Here is a 13,330-nt window from a genome sequence, read left to right as displayed (position 1 = left end):
CAACCCCCCGGCTGCTTCTGCTCCCTGCTAATGACTGAGTGTGTTCAGGCAGCTCTGCCCTGCAGCACATCTCAGCATGTGAGGATGAACTAACAGGCGTCAAGTACACACACACACACACACTAACACACACACACACACACACACACACACACACACACAAGGCCACGTTTCTGATCCCAACCTTGAAACGACCCGTTTTCAACCCACAGGACCGACGCCGAACCTCTCAGCGTGTCAGAGAGAGAGAGACGGAGATGTGAGGAAGAACTGAGAGAGGAAAAGGAACGAGGGAGCGGGTGAGTAAACGAGCGTGGGAAGGGAGGAAAGAGAGAGGGAACCAGGACAGAGCTTTAAAAGTGATTGAGTAAAGAAAAGACAGAAAGAAAGACAGAAGGCAATATTTGAAAGGATTCAAAAAAGGGACGAATGAAAGAAGTAAGATAAGAAGATGTGGAAAGAGGAGAGGTAACAAGCAGAGGAACAGAAGAAAGAAAGAAAGAAATAGAAAGAGAGACAGAGAGAAAAACAAGAAAAGAAGATCAAGAGATCAAGAACGAGAGAGGGGAAAGAAGTAAAAGGAAATGAAGTAAGACAGAAATAAATTATGAGAGAAGGAAATATGGTGAAGAGATGAGGAAAGGAGGAGGAGATAAGGAGGGTAAAGGACAACTGATCCAGATTTATTTATATAAATATTGATGATATATATTGATAATATTCGGCAGAAACTCAGACCAAAGTCTCCCCCCCATCTCTAAACCATGACACTGCAGAAGTCCATAGGTCGAGAATAGCCAGAGGGCTTCAAGTGCAATATCACATTTTCATAATGAGAGCCAATGAGCTGTAAATCCCCGCTGACAGAGTTATGGAGTGAGGGGAGCGAGACTGACACTATTAAACAGCCCCCCCCCCCCCCCACACACACACATGTGTGTGTGTGTGTGTGTGTGTGTGTGTTCTAAGACACACTTTGTATTCACACGCCTTTTTTCAGCTTCAGCAAGAAAACAGCTGCATGTGACTCAGATTCTCTTGATTTATACAGCACCTTATTTTTAATTAAGAAGATTCCTGGTGTGTGTGTGTGTGTGTGTGTGTGTGTGTGTACAGCAGATTCAATAAGATCATAAAACCTTTATTGTTTTTATTGTGGTTAATTTTGTTGTCAGCACTTCTGATTGAGGCCAAACTGGTGTAAGAACAAAAGGCTGCACAGCGAAAACGTTCCTGTGGAAGAGAAAAAACAAACTGAATCTAAAAGAAAGAAAAATGTGTAGATTCTGAATCTGTTGTAGGTGAGAGCAGCTTTTAGAGCAGAGTGAAAATAATTCCTGGATCGGCCCCAAATACTTTACTGACCAATAAAACATCCTTCAAGTTTTAATCCAGCTATTATGTACAAATACAAAATAGCCTCTTTGACGAAGGCAACTACAAGTACAACTTTCCCTGGAAGAAGAAAAGATAAACGTTTGTTTTGAGGATCTGGTGGCTGCAGATGCTTGAGAAGCTCCACAACAAACAAAATGACCAACGCTCCACTTTTCAAACCATTTCTCTCGACTAAAGAGACAAATGTACACGTTGACATGAAGCAAATGGAAAGTCACACAGGAGCAGCACTTCCCCCCGTCTCCCTCTCTCTGTCTTTCTCTTCCTCGTCCCGAAACTAAAGAGCGGTTTGCGTGAGGCGTGATGGATTCACTCCTCAATCCATCCTGCCACGCGGCCACACCACTCCCACCAGCCTCTCTCTAATTCGGTCCTCGCTCAGGATGGATGGCCAAACATCCCCGGAACGACCGGCGCACCTTTACCTCGACTCAACCGATCATCAGTTTCTTGACTAACAGACGGAGAGAGAGGGGGGAGTGGGAGGAAGAGGAAAGACAACAAAGAAATGAGAGTGAGGTGGGAAGAGAGGTGAAAACGAGACAGTGGAGGAGAAGGAGGGGATGTGAAGATGATTGAGTCGAATCGCCTTTCTGGACCATTTTCCAGGTACTCGGGGAGAGAGAGGGATGTGCGGCAAAGCGAGACGGTGAGCAACACCTGCAGCAAATGACCACCTTCCTTCAGACAGACGGGATGCCCCCCCCCCCCCCCTCCCCCCCCACAGAGGGAATGGGCGCTCACCACGTTCTCTAGGAGGAGAGCTAGTTTTTAATCCTGATGTGAGGAGCGAAGATCAAGTTAGAGAAACGGCCTCAGGAGCGAAGACGCGTTGTTTTTCAGCTTGTTTTCAAACTCAAGAGGAGGAGAGGTCCTCGAAGTTCTCACAAGAACGAAAAGTTGGATCGTGTTCGGCTCCACGGCAAAGAAACAAACTCCATCCATCGGCTTCGAGGGCTGCGAGAGCCAGAGACACCAGAGACGAGTGTTCGCATCCCACCTCCTGTTGGTTGTTCGATTGATGAAACAAAAGCTCCTGGGTCACGTTAAGTTTAAGTTTTAACGAGCCGCTACTACGCCGAGCGTTTGAATCCACAAAACACATTTTGGAGTTTCAGGAGTAAACAGCTGAAACTGCGTCAAAGTTCAAGTCTTACTCTGCAGGACTCAGATGAGCAGGTTCACACAGTTTAGTGTTAAATAATAGATGCAACCTTAAATGCACAAGTTCTGGATTGATCAAATCTACACTTTTGAGAGGAAAAGTGAATTCAATCAATGGGACAAACGTTGGAGATCAGCCTGTGTGTCCGTTTGCCGTTCTCACCTCTGATACATCGACTTCTTTTTCCCATTAAGACGGACGGGGGGTCAGAGCAGACACGGTGCCGAGGCCTCGTCGCACTAAAGGCCGATCGTGTTTGGCTTTCACACCCGAGAACAACCATTAACCTCCACTCGCCTGCTGAACGGCCTCAGTGGTGGAGTCAAACCTGATCAATAGAGACTCTCTTTACCCTCCAACGGCCTTGGCAGGAGCCTTCGATGTATTGATGCCGTCTTCTGCTGCCTGAGGAATCTGCAGGTGCTAAAAGACTCACACACACACTCACACACACACACACACACACAATCACACACACACACTCACACACACTCCATGGGTATCGTTTGTCCAGATTTATTATTTTCATCAGCATATAAAACACGTTACGATTGTTATTTATAAGTCCCAATAACTTTTATATTATTTTTTCATTGGCCGGGTGTGGCCAAAGGGGAACAGTGCGTTTGCAACTCGCTCTTGTTTTCAGCTTCCTGCAGCTCGGCTCTGTTGCAGGAGGAGAAATATGCACAGAGACAAAAGGAAGTCTGAAGTAAAACACAAGACAGAAATATTAACAGGCCTCTAAAAAGCACTGGAAACCAATTGTGTAAATGTGTTTCCTTAAGAAATTGCTGAAAATCCTATTTGTTGGGTTTGGTTATTGAGGCAAGACACAACATCACATCTTCACAAAAGGGAGATATATATTAAAAACAGGTAAAAGGTCACGAATGACGGCTGAGACTAAACACCACCATCTCTACAGCGAGAGGAAGTGAAGAGCAGTCATCCACCTTTATTTACAGTTGATGGTTTAAACAGGTTTTGATTTGTTTCTTAATCACTCTGTTTTTCATGCAAATAAAGATTTCACTCAAGATTAATGCAGTTTCAACATCACAAAATATGCACTAATGCAATATTTAACTTCCTTTTCTTCCTCTGCACACGTGCATCCTCACAAACAGGCGCTGGCTGATCGTTGTTTCTTTAATTAGGAGCTGGAGTCGGCCTCACATCAAAGTTCTTTCAAAAGTCCTGATTCTGGCTCCTGTCAACTGGCAGCCGCTGTTATTATTCCTCGTGGAGCTCTTCATCATGACTTGCATCAGAGATGCACTGAGACAGCAGTAAAACCTTTTCCACTGTTTAGATTAGCTCGGCAGGCGAGAGGGGAGGTAAAGAAAAAGAGGAAGAGCGAAGAGGAAGGGAATGAGGGAGGAAGATAGACGAGGATGGAAGGAGGAGGAGGAGGAGGAGGAGGAGAAAGGAAGAGAGAGATGAAGGTGAAGTGAGGGGGAAGTAGAGTGAGGGAGATAAGCGCCAACAAGGAAAGAGGACATTGACTTTTGATGTGCTTTAATAGAACATCTCACAACAAGGCCGGGAAGAAATACCTAAAAAAAGAACACACACACACACACACACACACACACACACACACCACTTACTCTACACACGCCACTGCCTCTACCACACACCGCCTGCCACCCACATGACCGCGGCTGACGTTTAAATTAATGCACTCAGACTCTTTTCTCCTGTCATACATATTGAATCCTGCAGCTGTCGAACCCTCACAGATGTGACAGCAGCTGCGTTTCCATCTGTTTTCACCGGGACGCGTCACATTAGAAACGCTGACTCATTAATTCAGTGTCCTTATGGGATGTAAACACGTCTGTTGAATGAAGTCACTCTGGTTTTTGTTTTTTTTTATATCTGCACATGAGGATCAGAGCAGAGACGTATTTGTGTTGTACATCAAATCCTCTCGTCACAACAATGGCAGCAGTGACGCACAACTCAGTGAGTCGGAATTCACCGCTGTCCTATTTCACCGACGCTGAAACACGCCAATGCTCCAGAAACACAAGGATTGTGTTATAGCCTCATCCCAGAGCCCGACGTCTGGATGGTGCATGCAGGGTGTGTGATATTGTAAATAAAAATGACACACAGCTGCTGGTGTGTGTGTGTTTGTTTATGTATTTTTTTGTGATTCTATTAGTTTAGCTGTCAGACAAATCCTTTTATTTAAGGTCCGCTCCTAAATTTGCTTTATTCTCTCTTCTGCCCTCAGCGTGCACGTGGGTGCGACAGCTCTGCGGCAAACTTAAAAACAATTCCAGTCCAGGTTGGAGGTATAAAGCCTCCCAGTGTTCGGTGCTGAACAACTGGAGAACTGGGATTTCTGGATATGGGATAAACAAATAAAAACTGGTTGATTGATTAATTGATATTTTAGGTCTCACGCCGTAAAAATTACTTTAAATCCTTAAGGAAAGTAGAACAGAATAATGTGTGTTTATCTAATGAAGGTACATTTAAAGTTCACACGGGTAGAGGTCAGAGGACAAGGTCAAAGTCTTGTTTACACCTGGAACATGGGCAGTCAATAAGCTGAATAGAGGACGCAATTGAAAACTGTTAAATATCGAAAGGGACACGCTAATATGCCATTTTAAGGTCTTAATAGAAATTGATGTATTGGATGTTGAGGGCAGGGGGTGAAGGTGTAAGAGGTTTTCTGATGGGATGGTCTGGAAGGACGTCCTGAAGACTGAGACGTAGTAACGCTAGGAACTGAATATGAGTGGAGACGAGTAAAGACAATGGACAGAAGTGGTTTGGGAAGGTGAAAGAATGAAGAGAAAGAAAGGAATGGGTCAAGAAATCTAAGAGAAACAGAACCATATGATGACTTCACAGGTGATTAGAGAAGGGGGTTGGGGGCGTGGCCTTGCTCCTGAAGCGGATCGAACTACTTAACTTAATTTACTGAGCCAGAACAGTCCAATTAGCATATACACGACGTCATCGTGTTTTCATTCCTTCCATTACTTTTAAGGGATAACGTTTTTCAGGATCCAAGACGCAGACAGAATCGCTAACAAAGGCAGTTAAAGTGTAGTGAAGAGTATTAAATGTGAGTCGACAGGCTAACACCGAAAAGATTGAAAACATTGGAATCACCAGGGAGCCGAACAGAAGCATGAAGCTGCACTGAAGACACAAACAGATGGACAGACATAGAGGACAGGGAGCACAGAGACTAAAAGCACCGGGGGGGACACACAGGAATTGTTGGACGCAGGTGAAACACGTCAGGTTGGGACGGACAAATCAGACAAGCAGGAAAAAGAGACAGAGACGGGAAGTAGAACATCAGACACGCAGGGTTAAGAGACATCAAATAACACAAAGACAAGAAATAACAAGAGTTTGAAAGAGACAACAATCAGATCATAAGAATAACTACAACACATTCACAACTGGAGTGACGACAAAGTAGCCACAAGCTACGTCTGATTCCAAAGTTATAATCAGAAGGTGGAGGAGACCAAACTGGAGATAACATAAACACAGGCCATTTATCCTCGACTGTCTTGATAAAAGTGTAAACAATTCCATCGACATATACATCTTGTCGTGGAAATACAAGCACATGATTTATTAAAAACCAGTTTCAGCCACGTGGTCGATAAGTAAAGTTGACGAAGGGAAAGAGAAAAAGCTAAAGAGCTAAAATAACTTCAAGGTCCTTTAGAGACGAGACAAAGCGAGGACATCGATGAGCGCAGAGATGAGATGAAGGGAGATGTTTATGGATTCACAGTCAGACACGTCTCATCCTCATCCCTCTTCCTTCTCCCCTTCTCTCCGATGGACGTGAGAGACGAGTTGAAAGACGGCGATCTGAATTAATCATTTGAACCGCCGCTGTGTAAACGGAGCCCCGCGATATCAAACATACTTCGGGGGGGGGGGGGAGAGAGACTCTAATTGGTTTAGCGAGCTGTTATCTCCGTACAGTGAAACAGTTCCACATCCAGCGCCACTCAGTGGGGGGGGGGGGGGGGGGGGATCTCTATCTGCCCCCTTCATTCACAGCTTAATTCAATTGGAGGGCAATTATCGACCACCCCCGAGGCTTCAACATCCTTGTTGGTTTCTGTTCCCATCAGGGAGCCTCGCAGCAGGACCGCCCCCCCCCCTCCTCCACCAGCACTGGGTGATGTCTGTATCGATGTGCCGTGTGTAAAACACCAGAACAGGCAGCTGCAGACGGGAGAGAAACCCTTTTTTAACCACAAACTCCAGATTCAATAGATTGTGGAGCCGTGTGAGTTCACAGATGAAACGGGTCAGAGAGGCTCTCAGGTCCTCGTGGGTGGAGAAGAAGGAGATGGGCTCCTTCCTTCAGGCGGATGCAGCAGATTCTTTTAAAGGTAACGACCAGTGCAAGATGCTCAAAGACACTGAAATACAGGTAATGTTTAGCTTTGTGTTAAATTCATTTAAACACACTTTCTTTTCTTTAAAAATACTGAGTCAAACTAAATGTGAGGCTCATTTTCGACCCTCAGTTTCCCACCTGAGACTTTAAACCGTCCTGTGACTTTGGACATGTGTGACCCTGAAACTGTGAAGTAGAGCATGACGGTAACTTTGGTTCCTAAATATAGTTTCCTCAGTTTTAACTCACTGTTAATATGACGATGTCATTATTTCCTTTCCAAGCATGAATCTCCTCATTCAGCACTTTGGGTTAAAACCTCCAATATGTGACATTTTTTCATATAAATATCAATTGACCAGGTGTTTACTTTTTTCACTGACAGTGATGAAAATGAACAGACTGCATCAATCACAGCTCATATGTGAGAAGGTAGAAGATACGTGATGAAGACGAGCGGAGAAGGAGAGAAGATGAAACCGGAGCAGGAACACGGCTCAGTTCTGAGTTCTTGAATCTTCTGTGTTTCTAAAAACGCTGCGTCCTTGAAATAAGCTTTTAAATCAACTCATTGGATCAATGACAAACGGGGATGAGAGGAGGGAGAGAAATGAGAAATTAAAGCACTACAGAGCGATAAACTCAGTTCAGCTGTGAGAATAAACTCTTTGATTCTGGTATTGAGCATCAGAAAAATGCCAGGCTGAGGCAGACAGCGGACTAATGCTCTGTTTATTTAGTGGTGGAGCCTCTCAAGCACTTTTACCCTTTGTCTTTTTGAGCAACAGATTCTTCAAGATAACACATTTCAGATGATTCGTGTCACCTCAATGAGACTAAAACCGTTTGTTCCTCTTCTCCACAGAAGCTGCTGAACAACAAACACATTTATGAATGAAAACATCTGGTTAATTCACAGTTTGACGATAAAGAGAATTGCGTTGTTTGTGAAAAGACCATTTAAGGGGAATAGGGATTTTTAGAGCGTCTGAATCACATATAGGGTTTCAGATTTTATTCTGCACATTTGTGGAAATGTGGTTTCTGTCTTTAAGCTCTAAATTGAGACAGTTTAGATTCACATGAGATGAGAAAAAGGGGGAAATATGATCCGTTATGTCCATAATCCACATTTTAAGAGAAAGAAAATGATTTAACTACTTTAAAATACATTTTAATAAAGTCACATTCACTCAAACCTGCTTGTAAATAATTGACTGAAGGGTTTCTAGCAGAGTTTTATATCCGAGACTCCTTCACTGCTGCTTCTCATGACAGAGGAAATTATTACACTTCTAAATTTACAGAAAATATCAAATTAACCTGAAGAGAAAACAGGAGCAGAGAACCTGTCAAGTGAATCACGAGATGACAACTTTCATGTGTGGATCTGTCGGATTCTATAGTCAGCGAGTGGCGATAATCAATCAGTCACATTCAGTCAGTATCAATGTAACGTAGAGGGAGTTAATCAGAGCAGCTTGTCTCAAAAAGAAAATATCAGGATCAACGCTGCTGATCACCTTCTTTATGGTTTCCTGTCCAACGACCTCCTGAGTTTATACAAGGAAACAGTTGAGGAGCTTTAAGGACCCGACGTAGACTGTAAACAAATAAAGATGGACGACCACGATCCAGATATGAAGCCAAATTATCCAGCAAACAAAAAGTATATAATGAAAATACGTGTTTTTTATTAAATGGAAGCCGATAGAATCCATTTCTATTGGCAACTAAATCCAGTTGTTAGCGGGAGTAAGTGGGTTTTTTGAATATTGTAAAAAAGGGGCTCTATACTGCAGCCAGCCACTAGGGGGCAGTCAAGATGATTTGGCTTTACATTTGGGGGCAGCCTGCGGTGCTCACTCGTTTGCAAGTTTCTGGATCCAACAGCGATTTATTCTGTCTAAACCTAAAATATGCAACAGATGTCACTCGGGGCAGCACATCTGGGATTGTTGTCCTCATCTCGTTCCTCATGTAATGCCCCCCCCCCCCCCCGACTTTCAGCTGTAGCTAAAATGTTCAAAAAGTGAACTTTTCACGGCTCACATCACTTCTCTCTCGACCAACTGCTGAGCTTTTCCTTTTCTCGACAGTCGATGCCTCTTCTCCTCCTCTGCTCCCCTTTCCCTCTCTCACACACATACACAAACACACACACACACAGACACACACACTTGCATGTTTAGAGCGTTTTGTCCCTGGAGCACAGCAACAGCAAAGCCCCGAGTCCCCTGACTACTGTGAAATATGTTCTTGAAAGCTTCGAAGCTGTTTTAGCTCAAATAAAGACGAAAAAATCTCAAGCAGGAGAGATTTCGGCCATTAAACAATAACACACACACGCACAGGAAGCACTGTAGCTGAGCTGTAATGATGCACAAACACACTGCATTTGAAATAACCAAAAGCAATAATAGGCTCAGTGCCACATGTGGGCTCAATCGAAGGCTCTCTGCCCTCTGTGCACGGCAGAAAAGCAGCAACTCTGCAGCGACCAAACAAGAAGAAGTGTCAGAAAACCACAGGTTCTTCTTCACAGGAGTTTACGTGATTCCATCAAACTTGGACGGCACCAAGGAACCAACATCTCCTGACCCTCAAACTGAAACCAGCTTCAGCCCAGAAGCAGCAGAGACGGTGAAAAGAGAGATGAGAACTTACTTTGAGTACTCTTCATTATCCCGGTCACAGCGAGAGTCCTTGTGCTTCTCCCAGTCTTTGCCGTGTTTGCACGTGGTCAGCAGGATAATATCTTCCGCGTTGTGGATGTGATACAGAGCGTTCCTGGTCTCAGACCCGATGCCAGTGAGGTACCGCTTCCCTTTGAAAACCAGCAGGTACTTCCTGGAGGGCGGGGCTTCGCTGAGTGTCAGATAACCTATCCTCCCCCCTTTCAGAGGGTGATCCTTGGAGAACAGAGGGATGGAGATATCAAAGTTCGGTCGGAAGTTGACCACGTCAGCGCTGGCCTTGGCCAACATGGCCTGGCCCACCTCGAAGCCCAGATCCTCTGAGTAGTCCGGCCAGGTGCCAGAGTAGAGGTTGAAGATGAGGTGGTTCCTGCCATCGTTCCACGTGGGCAGGCTCTGGATCCGGGACCTGACGTTCTGCACGAACTGGGCCGAGAGCTGGTCCCTGTCCAGCGTGTCCACGGCCAGAATGAAGAGGCAGGCCCGCGAGGGGTCCGTGGTGTGGAAGCGAGACTCTTCCACGGACGCCAGGATCTTCTGGTAGGTCTCGGAGATCTGGTCCCCTCTCTGCGGAGGGTAGACGTAGACCCTGAAGCCCGACTGGCAGCGGGCGAAGTCGAAGCAGGTCTCCATGCGGCAGCGCTTGTTCTTGTAGATGTTGTCTCGGATGGCCCGTCGCTCCCGGGGGGAGGTGTGCTGGTGGTGGAGCTGAGGACTGTCCTCCTGTAAACACACACACCAAGGTATCACCATCCAAAGTACAGGAACAATACATTGCTCTTCTTTTCAAAGTTAACTTTATCCAAAATATACATGAAGTGAGAAGTTCTTCATCGTTTCACTAAAGACTTTAGTCGTGAATTGTTGCTTCTCTGTGACTCATCTCGTTTCATTGATCTGTCACATGACCGAGCTGCAGCTCTTCTCCCAGATGAGGAGACGAATGGAGATTGCATTTGATTTCTCTCAAACAGTCGAGACTCTGTTACACCTCCAGCTGTTTAAAGCGATTCAATTTCAACTGGCGGCTCCGTGTCGTGGCTCGTAGACGTCGGTGGTCGTGCTCAGGCGGCGCCGCATCGGGGCGACCGTGAAGCTTAATGATTCGAGGCGTTCAAATCCTGACCCTGGGGACCTTTGTTGTGTCTTTCGTTCTTTTCCCAATGTTCCCAGTCTCTTTACACACAAAGCATGAACAGATCCACTGAGTGAATCCAACAACGGCTTCAGCAGATTGTTCTCAAGGTTAGATTTTCACTGCAACAGAGGGTTTCCAATCAAATATGTGGAACTACACAAACCTGATTTGTTGTTTTTTAATATATACTGTATTTATGATTTTTTCTTTACAACACGATTGTTGCATCAAAGGAGACTAATTCAACTTCCTTTATCTCATCTTGATTCGGTCTCACAGTTCTGTTAATTACCTTAAAGCCCAAATAACGTATATATACATATTTTCCCACTTTCTTTGATTTCTCAGAGAGTTAATTCATCTTAATTAAAAAAGACCAGCCATGTTTAGGGGACTGCTATTTATGGGTTATGAGCAATTTGGTGCAGATTCAAATAAAAATCCAGAGAATAAAAGAGCAGGGGAAATAAAGTTATTTGTTTAATCATCTCGTCTTTTTTTCCTTCGAGCTTTGAATCCAAACAAACTCATCATTCATCTATGAATCCACCAGATATTATTTAATAGAGCTGTGGTTTAGAATGAATATGTATCGTCCTCTCTTGATCATTTAAAATAACACTAAGAGAAAGGGCCCCACTGCGTCATAACTATTCATATCTGAGGATAATATTTCACTGTGAATGTGAATGAAGGACTTATACTCTGGTGTCTGAGTACTTCTATCACAACGTCCTTTTGGTTTTCAGCTAATGAAGCAGGTGAGCATTTATTTTCCTCTAAGTGGATCCAGTCTACCTCCTGCTCTCCCCCCTCCAGGTATGGTCCCAGCAGATCCGTCGACTCCGGCCAGTGCCTGGGGGGTCGGGACGGACTCCTCTGGGGCTGGTACACGTCCTGGTTCTGGTAGTAGTACTCCTGCTGATACTGGTGGTACTGCGGGTCCTGGGGTAACTGGCGGTACTGGTACGGCTGCTGCTGGAACTCCCCGATTTGCAGACCCCACTGGTAGATGAGGAAGAGAAGACCGGCCCCCACAGACACGAGCAGGTACCGCTTCTTGGCCTGCATGTGTGCTGCGGGGGGGGAGGAAGAGGAGGAGTTCAGGGGGCAGAGGTGAAGAGGATGAGGGGAGGGGAGAGGACAGGAGGGAGGAACAGGAGGAGAAGGAGGTGAGGAAGGGGAGGATAAGGCGTTAGTTAATGAGAGGAGGAAGGTAAAGGAAGAAAAGAGGAGGAGATGAGGAGGAGGGGAGCAGGGAGGTCGACACAGGTCAGCTTGACCCACGGGGCGGCCTCTCTATCCACAGCTCGGCATTGTGGGATATGTAGTCACTGAAAGAATAAAGAGATTAAAAGACTTTAAGCTAATAGAAAACCAGTGTAAAGTCAATGTATTATAACTGGTAAAGGTTTTGTCCTGTCAGATTAGATCTTCATTAATCCCTGTTGCAATATAAAACCCATCTCCAGTTTTATTAATGACTTCCCATTACAAACCCTTGTGAATCATCATAAGTCAGTGAATCAAAATGATTTAAATGCAGCGAGCACACAAGCACCACGAAATTCATCTTCTTTAATCTGTAATTATTCTATTTAATTCACTGTTATCTGGGCTGTAATCTCTATCAATGACAGAGCCGGTTTTCACACAGATTATTTACCTCATGCAACAAATTCACAGAACTCAATTACATTCTGCCGACTCAGCTTCGACTGTGCAGCAGTTTGTTACAGCACGACTTTCTGTTAACCTTTGATTCAATGCATCGACAGTGTGCAGGTTGAACGTGTTTGTTAAACTTCAGGGTTTCTGAATGGAGTTTGGTTTACAGAGCTGGAAACCAACAACCAGCGTGGGCGGCTTTTACCCTCTAATCCTCCTCCTCCTGTAAATATCATTATAAAGATTCTGGCTCCTCTAAAATCACGAGTTTGCATCTTGCAAATCATAAAGTCGTTGTCAGACACCGTCAAGTGTTTTAAATCTGAAGCATATGCATCAATAATTTAAGGTTATTAAATCCCTATAATCTTATTTATCGTCACCTAATGTCTATAAATGCCATCACAGATTATTTTTACTTCAGCAAAGTAAAAAGAGTTTGTGTTAGATTGTGTTTAATAAGCAATGCAGCTTCAAACCACAGGGTTTCCGAATGGAGTGGATGGTTTACGTGCAGTAAATCTTATTTATTCTTCTCCACATGGATTATATTTTTAATAATGCACAAAACTCAGTTTTGATTATGCCGATTCAGCATTGATGTGTTTCTGCAAGGTACCACATGATTTTACCAATATTTATAAGGTTTACTTGATAAAGAAAGATTCAATGAACAAACTGAAAACATCTGTCCAATGCAGGTATAAATATATATATTGCTTACATTTGTTCTTATACTGTACTGCTCTAACACAGTATTTTGCTTGGGATCGATGTACATCTATCATAGGATTATAAAGGTGATGAATAGAATATACAATAAAGATCATATAAAAACATTACATACTATGTCATGGGTTTGT

The 13,330-nt window shown here is 44.3% G+C and overlaps 1 protein-coding gene across 1 annotated transcript in view; it reads right to left on the bottom strand.

Moving 5' to 3' along the window:
• The window catches only part of LOC128459920 (exostosin-1), a 180,328-nt gene extending 168,458 nt beyond the window's left edge, over positions 1-11,870 (bottom strand). The window contains 2 exon segments of the mRNA XM_053444880.1: positions 9,633-10,384; positions 11,598-11,870. Coding sequence (XP_053300855.1) covers positions 9,633-10,384; positions 11,598-11,870 — 1,025 coding nt within the window.
• Positions 11,871-13,330: the final 1,460 nt, after the last annotated feature.

The sequence above is a fragment of the Pleuronectes platessa genome, chromosome 17, assembly GCF_947347685.1.
Source record: "Pleuronectes platessa chromosome 17, fPlePla1.1, whole genome shotgun sequence".
Lineage (NCBI taxonomy): Eukaryota > Metazoa > Chordata > Actinopteri > Pleuronectiformes > Pleuronectidae > Pleuronectes > Pleuronectes platessa.
Note: the sequence above shows the minus strand (reverse complement) of the source record. Positions and strands in the feature narration are given on the sequence as shown.